The 9024-nt window shown below is 28.5% G+C and overlaps 1 protein-coding gene across 3 annotated transcripts in view; it reads left to right on the forward strand.

Moving 5' to 3' along the window:
* The window catches only part of LOC106622839 (probable sodium/potassium/calcium exchanger CG1090), a 58769-nt gene extending 51583 nt beyond the window's left edge, over positions 1–7186 (forward strand). For all 3 annotated transcript variants that reach the window (XM_036361302.2, XM_036361304.2, XM_070105919.1), the window contains one exon: positions 526–7186. In XM_036361302.2, the coding sequence (XP_036217195.2) occupies positions 526–536 (11 nt within the window). In that variant the 3' untranslated portion in view covers positions 537–7186. The remainder of the gene's footprint in view (positions 1–525) is intronic.
* The last annotated feature ends 1838 nt before the right edge of the window (positions 7187–9024 follow it).

Genomic DNA, 9024 nt, shown 5'->3' on the forward strand with positions numbered 1-9024 from the left:
TTATAAGCCTCGCCTTCAGCGAAATTTGGGATTCTTGGTCACTTTCTGGAGCGCCATTCGGCGCTTCATTATCAAACCATTAACCAAAACTTATTGACCTCAATACCTCTTGAGATCCTCTGCTAGATCTTTGATACCAACACGGTTTTCAAGTAATGTTTCTTTAATTTTTCGAAATTTTTGTTATTAACAAAGGTAGATGGACAATTCGCATGACGAAAGTTTTCGATTACACCACGACCTTCCCTTACTGTTTTGTGGCTCTCAAATTCTTGTGTTCGTGATATAGTAGACTCCCATTGGAAACACAAAATTTCAAGCAAACTTTTTGCTAATTTTTTTTTCTATGATATAAATCACCCGAAAAACTTGTTGCATCGTAGACAAGCACAAACGAACGTAGGTAAAAAAAGATTGTACCAATCTAACAGTTGTAATGGACTAGTCCGTGTCAAATTTGACCATATGGCCATACATTGATGGGTGACTCTTATTAATAATAATTGTTTTTTCAACTTTTTTCAGGTGATTATTAGAAAAATAAATGCGGCCGGATTAAGAATATAGAAACAACACAGAAGAAGCTGAAAACACAAGATATTTTTAAATCAAGCATTCAGAGGACTAAGCTACAGACATACATAAATTCAATAAATAAATGGGTCGACATCAAGTAGGTTTCGCGGTTTATGAGGCAACAAAACAAAGTGCAGTTTACATCCATATCTACTCTTTTCTATGTATGTATGTAAGCCAAAAGCGATTTGAATTTTGTTCTGTTGCTGTGCGGCTGTGAAGCGAAGCTGGACAAATGCATTTGTTAAGTTTACTCCACGTTTTGATCTCGTGTCTTCTACAAAAGCATCATTCACACAAGCAACTGGCACAGAACACAACCACAACCACAACCGCATACGTATGCGAAAAAAAACTTAAAAAGAAACACTTCATATGTACTTCAGTACATGTGCCATAGTACAGCGAGTCTGCATCAAACTCTAAGCTCCAATCCACAATCTCCATATCTTATTACATAGCGCTGCATACTGGACAAATGCTTACATACTGACACACATACATACATACATACATATACGGATTAACGACTGCAAAACAGAAAATTTTCACCATTATCAATTAAACGGCACCAGCTGTACGCTCAGCGCAATGAAATACTTGTAGTCAAATACAGGGTGATTGAGTGAACTTGTAGTTATGTTGATTTGATGGCGTTAATTTTTTAATACACGAAACGTTAACTAGCTATAAATATATAATTACTTGGATATACAAGTATGTAACTTATATGAAACCAACACAATCTGCTCCTCTTCCTCAACTTCTGGCGCCTCCATTAACGTGTATGTATGTATGCCACATTATTGAAAACCTTCCAGGTATTGCAAAAATATAGGACAAACTCAACAAAATTACAAATGAAAATATAAAAAATTATTTAAATAGATAAAAAATAAAATGTAACGAAAAGATAGCATATACCATATTAGCACGGCACCATATTTACAACAACATTTTAATATACAAACCAATTCGCAAAAGTAAAATGTTAGTACATACGTTTTTACATCGCACGAAGCAACAAGTTATATAATATGTATAAATATTCATATGTATGAAAAATATTGACAAGTAATACTCCTAATGCAAGTAATACTCCTAAAGCAAAAGTTTAAAATGAAAGCTATAAAAATAGTGCGGTTCAAATGACTGTTTTTAAAGTGATATCTTAAAGGGTTCTTATTTATATTATTTAAAGTATAGTATTTGTTAAATTTATTTTTTTATTATGCTATAGCTACTAAAAGTATATTCATTTTGAAATTAAAAAATTGCAACTTTTAAATAATTTGTAAAATTACATAAATTGTATTTACCTCTTTTATAATATTTGTCAAAATATTTGAATTGTTTTTTTTTTTTTTAAATTACGAAAAGAACCTGAACTACATGGCAACAGTAAAAAAAAGGAAAAGAAAATGCATCTCCTGTAAAAGTTACGGAAATAAATACTTGTATACGAGTATGCACATTCTATGGAGAACAGACTTTGAAATTTACCCCCCGCTTACGAGAGTAAAAAAATTTTGGACATTCCCCTATTTACGGCACATGGTTACAAAAATGAACTCTTTAACAAATTGTGATGATTTTAAAAATTAATGATTTTTGTAGCCGAAATGTGACTTTGCTTAAGATTTTTAAAACCATACATTGTCCATAAAAAACAAAGATCGAGAAAATACATTTTTGGAAAAATTCAGAAATTATTAAAAAATATTAATTTTTTCAAAAAAATCCCTGTGTTTTATATTTCTTTAAATTAAAGAATATTCTCTTCGAAAAAACCTCAAGCTAGTAGCTCAAGAAAAGACGTTGCAAGCGAAAGTCAGCAAGAAAACTTATTTGAAGTTAAGAAAGAGCTAAGCTGATCGCTTTTTATTGAAATGGAAATATTTTTGTTAGATTAGTATAGGAAATGTTTATAATATTGTTGGCATATATCTATAAATGAACTTGATATCTATTTTTTTTTCGAAAATGTTACTTACGTACATATATTTTTTCGATAATACTTTTTTAACCTCATCATGACACTTATAAAGAACCGTTTTAAAAGATGAGTGACTTTGAAAACAGCATTGATGCCATAAATAAAAATAAAATTATTTTAATAATACAATAAAATATATATAATAATAAAGACCAGCAAACAACAATACAAATAGATAAATGAAACGACACTTGCACTCACTAAGTAATGTAGATAGGACGAAATATTCGAGTAAACAAATATTAAGATTGCATATATTAATGTTTAAGTACATAAATATAATATAATAAAGCCATAAAATTATAGATTATACAATAGAAGCGATATACATACATCTATAGCAAGCGTAAACGTACACATAAGCGCATACATATGTACAATGAAAGCCCTGTAGAAAATTCAATGAAAACTTTTGAGCGACTAGTAATTGTTTAGGTACATATGTATGTATGTGCTTTCGACGTTTTTATAAATGCATTACCGTTAAAAAAATACATAAAAAAACCAATACAAGTTCAAGTAATGCGAGTAATATAGTTATATATAAAATTAAAAAAATGTTAAAAAAAATTAATATTTAAATTTGACAAAATCTCCCTCAACTACTAAATATACATACAAATATGTATTTGTTATATGTTTATGCGCTTGCAGTATTTTTTAGCTAAGCTTAACCAATTTATATACGTACACACTTTTTAAATTTTAGATACATACATATTTTGAGTAATGCTTTACAAAAGCTTTGTGTTTGACAATAATTCACAACGATCGAATTTTTGTAAAAATGACTACTCTTCTCCCTATATTTTTGTTGTCAACTAATCAGATCGATTTAAAACTACTTAAAATTTTGATCCAAACATTAATATTTAAATAAAAATTTCAATTTTAGTGTTCTCCTATATTGGGCAATTAGCCAGCTTAAGATACTTAACCTTAAGCATATGTAAAAACTATGATATACATAATTTGAATACATATAAAGTCTCCAAATACATACCTATATGCAGTTTATCCCAGGCTATTTCCAACTAACATACACAAAAAAAAAAAAATATCAGAAAAAAGAAAGCGATTGAGGTGAATAACTTAAATTTATCACTAGCAGATATCTGAATATAATTTATGTAATACTTTCAACAGCTTGAATATATGCTTCTGGTTTCCTCATAATTTCGGCATTGCTCGCCAAACTTTAAGCAATTCGAGGTCTCTTTCGACAAATTTTGCTCAGAAAAGCTTTTTCAAACTACTTATTTTTCGAGCTTCCACAAACAAAAATTAAAAGCTTTTGTATGAAAGTTTTTTTGATGTATAGTCTTAAATGATACGACAATGAAATCTGTGTTGACTAATGTGAAAGTTAGGTTGAAAGTAAGTTTTTTGTATAATTAATATTTGATATATATTTTATTGTAAATGCACCGAATTTTCAATTGAATTTAATTTTAGAAATGTATACTACCTTTCTCGTTATTTTTAAATACCTAATTTTAGAACGAATGCAAAATATAGCATAGCATAGCAGGGCATAGCATAATATAGAGATTTCCACTTGAAACAACCACATCCCCATGGTTTCGTTTATAGATTTACAGGCACGCAAGATTTTATATTTACATACAACCAATAAAAAATAGTTAATATGCTTACATATATACATACATAAGTATATATTTTAATGTAAACGTTAACACACAATTATAAATAGCTACATTTTATTGGATATGAATATTAAAAATTAATTTTAAATTAAACACATGGAGGGACATGACGGAACATTACATAGGCAACGAATTTTATTTTTTTAAATTATTTTTTGTACTATTTTTAAGTGAAGTTGTAAACAAATAAGTATTAAAATATGAATATAAAACATGTAAAAATAATATCACAACAAAAGGCAGTAATGGAAGAAATAATGAACGAGCGAATCCAGTGAAAGTGGAGTAATTCAATATTGTTGATGGCTAAATACTACATATTAAAATAAGTACACAAACAATTTTCTGTAGCTTTAATGTTGTTTGTTAAATTTCAAAACCAGTTACTGCTTCAACACAATTAATACATACATATATGTATATGTATATTTGCTTAATTACATATGTATATGTATGTGTGTATGAACTTTTCACTATGTACTTGTAAACATACCCAAAAAATACTAAATATAATACAAAAATGGATTGTAATAAATTGTGAAAAATTTAAATTTGTTAAACTACATACATACTTATTACCAAATACGAAACATACGTGCATACAAACAAACAAACAAATAAATAAATATATGCCCGCAAACACAATTGTATATCTACTAATTATGGAATAAACGAAACTATATGAAATAAATTATATATACTTGTATACATATAAATATATATACATACGTATATATAGTGCATATACATATACATATGTACATACATGCTATACATATAAATACATAGTTGTTTTTGTTATCCAAATAATATTATATACTATTAAGATTGATAAATGTAAATTGGACATTTGAACACAAATACACACTCGTACACATACACACACATACACACACATACACATACATACACATACATACATACAAACATACGCAAAACAACGCAAGCTGTTACACTAAACTCAAAACTACTAACTAAAAAAAAAAAAGTAAAATAAAAATTTCAAAAATAGTCAATTTTAATGGGTGTATGCGCGTAACGGTAACTACCGTTGTGGTGCATTCATAGGAATTTAGTCAATTTTAAATTAAATTTTATTAAAACTAATATAAATAAATACATAATTGTGTTAAGTATTTGTTCTATTGTCAATTGAGAAATGTCAACATGCTATTCTTATTAAAAACTACATTCATACAAACATACATATAAACATACTCATAAAAGATTATGTTATTTATAAAAATAAGCGCCAAAAAACACTAAATATGTTTACAGAAAATTAAAAAAATATTGTTGAAGTTGAAATGAGATTTTTTAATTGTTATATATATATATTTCTTTTTTTTTGGAATTTAGGTAAACACATACATATTTTGTGTCAGGACCAAATTCAAGATTCCTCTATTGAAAGCCGTTAATATATTATTTTTGTATAAAACAGCAGAGTATAAACTTACTTAACCTTTATTTTGAACACTCAGCGCGTTTAAAAACAAACTTAAGTAACAATGTTCCGAAAAATGATTGATCTTTTTGTAAGCTAAGTAACTAAAGTTATATTCTCATATTTACATAGTCAAAATTATTTTACTTCACATTTTTAAGTTACCATGAAATGTTGTATAAATTCTTTCATATTTTTATTTAATTTTAGTCACTCCGTATAAAGTGATCAGCTTTCACGCATTATTGAAAATATTGAAACTCAGAAATTTTCTCAATGAACTTCCAATTAAAGATTGGTACAAAATTCATAACATTTTGAAGCTTTTTTTTTAACATAAAAACTTAAAAATATTATCGCTCAAATTGTTGGACAGAATTTTATGAAACGAAAGAATGGTGAAAGCTTTAGCTTTGAGCTTACACTCACTACAACTATTTTAACACAAAATATTAGCACTAAATATTTCCGACAGATTTTTACAGTGATTGATCAGGTCAAAAAATGCGAAAGCTTTAAGATTTTCGGAACATACTTGTCTGCAATGCTTAGGTTTTTTGCATAAAGAATTAGAAGCAAATGTTCGGTAAGAGTTGTTACGAATCTTGCGACTCTTCAACTAGAATATTTCCACACAACTCCACGCTGCGCTTTAAAAGCTTACAAAACAAAATCAGTCTCAAATCTAAACTCAAATGCCTGAAACACTCCATGCGAATCGTAATAGTAGATGATTTTTTTTCAAAGGAAAAATCAGTGTGTACTTCCGTAGATAGCTTCTAAAGGGTAAGCTTGTATAACGCTGCGAAGCAGACACCATGCCTTTCGTCGGTTTATTGACTTTTAATATTTTTAAGCACAATACCCAATCTATTGAGACATTCTTAACAACGAATAATTATATACCTTTGAATGCTTACGCTTCAATTGCTTGGTTTTCTCCTTGTTCTTCCCGACCACACGCCGTCGTTTCACATAAATATATATGTAAATGGGCTTTGGTATGTAGACATTGACATTGAAAAAACTTAAATGAAATAAAACCACTTCGAATTGATGCAAATTTTAAACTTGTACTTACATCACTCAGGCGCATAATTAGACCCCTTCGTACTGGGAGACAGACACAACGTATTCTTTACTGACTAGCGTATAAACTTTGCATTTCTCTTGAATGAACTAGTTTTAATTTATTTTGTAAAATCTCATTGAGTGGCATGAAACTATTCACCTCACTTAAGGAGTTATATCCACTTGCAAGTCAGAAAAGACGCGTTTTTTCGCAAAATCTTTTTAAAAGCCATTTTATTTATTAAATAAATAAAAAAACAAAAATATTTTGCATTTATAGAATTTAATGGGCTTAAATATCCGAAGATTAATTTTGAAAAATTTTGGAATTCGAAATTTACTATAAAAGTGAATGGGCGCCTCTAGATGTTAAAAAAAAATTTTTTTTTTCGAAAATTCTCTTTTCTTATAATTTACAAATTTTACCCGCAGGCTAATAAAAAATTTTTTTTTTCGCTCCACCCTAATATATAATGTTTTACTTTAACCAATCCATTATTGGATATATATATTATCATGTAACAATCATAAAAAACAATTTTGCGGATTTTACTACCTTTTATAACTGGGGTATAGCAAACCCCACCTACTAGTACAGAATGGTGAGATTAGTCACTTCGTATACGAAAGGTTAAGACGGTTAAAATACAGGATAATGTTATGCTCACTTTTTTGTTAGTGAGAGTAAGAACTTATCTAATACAGACATAGTTTGACGAAAAGCTCCTCCGAACGAATCGTTAGCCAGCTTGTTTGCTTTGACTTTGTGTTATTTGTGAACTTTATTTTTATGTATAAAAATTATACCACAATCTTATGATCTCAGTAGCGGAGTGTGTTAAGTAAGCGTGTGAAAATTATATGTTCGAAGCCGAGGTTCACCAAAAGTCAAGCTATTGAAATAACGGAAAGATAAAATTCAGGAAAGTATTTCTGACAGAAAAACGTCCTATTAAATTTTCTAAATTACCTGACATATTTAGATTCCCGTCATTATTTAAATTGGAGTTATTCAAAGTGGTTTTGGAAATTAATTTATACAATTTTTTTCAAATATACTATATATATGTAATTAAACACAATTTTTTATTGGTTAAGTTTTTGAAGCTATAAACTAATTCATAATTAACATCTGTAGCCATGGCCACGATATGTTAACGAAAATCCAAAAGCTTGCAGATGCAAATACAACTCACAAACAATTAGTGTAAGCGTTCGAATACTCATTCAAAAACAAATGCAATTGCACACATAAAAAATATATTTGTTTTACCTACATACATACATGTAAACAACAAAAATATATAATATAAAAATTGAGTGGTGTGTATAATGAAATGATATGCATACAAGAAATATATAGGTACACATATATACATACATATATTATATATAGGCAGGAACCCGATACTGTACAATGTTTATTGTTGATGTTATGTTAGTTTAATAAAACAAAAAAAGGAAAAATAAGAATTAAAATAAAACTAATAAAAGTCACATTAAATGAAGATTATTTAAATGATAATAAAGTAATCAGTTATTGATGCTTAAATGAAATGAATAATACAATAAAAATATATACAAACAAATATATTGCTGTTTGAATTTGTTGTGGAAAAGAAAATACCGGATATCCCGTTAACTTACGCCTAGAAGTATGCTACAATTAATTTTCAAATGTCGGTTTGTTTTAATCAGTGACAGCTGCTTGCTCTCGTGCTTGTCTTTACTGAGTGAACAATAGAGGAGCAAAGTGTTCAGTTGACACACAGAATTAACACTCCATAGATAACTCATTTGTATTCCAAAACCTACTAACTTGGTTGGACCAAAATTTCCAGCACATTTTTTTCATATTTTTCAGCTTCATGTGGATGCATCTAAGGTTTATATTAGATAATCCACAAAAATATTGTAACTATCGTAAATATATGTACACAGGGTTGTATTTATTCACTCCATTATTAAGTGGTAGTCTACTGAATTCGACGTTATCGATCAGAATCACAGCAAAACTCATGCTGTGAAGGTAGAAAGGAGCAGAGAAACACCTATTTTTTTGAGTTAACAATCAGTCACAACAAAGAGAGCGATGTATAATACCATATAAATAAATTAAGTTGTCAACTAGAAAATTCTAGTTATGCCTTTTCTACAGATATTCAATGCTTCTTACTTACACTGCAGTCTTATTCAAAATTATTTTCTGCATGGAGTAAAGTTATCGAATGTATTTCTTAAGGGCGCACCTGGTGTGATAGCCATGA

The sequence above is a fragment of the Bactrocera oleae genome, chromosome 2 (assembly GCF_042242935.1).
Source record: "Bactrocera oleae isolate idBacOlea1 chromosome 2, idBacOlea1, whole genome shotgun sequence".
NCBI lineage: Eukaryota > Metazoa > Arthropoda > Insecta > Diptera > Tephritidae > Bactrocera > Bactrocera oleae.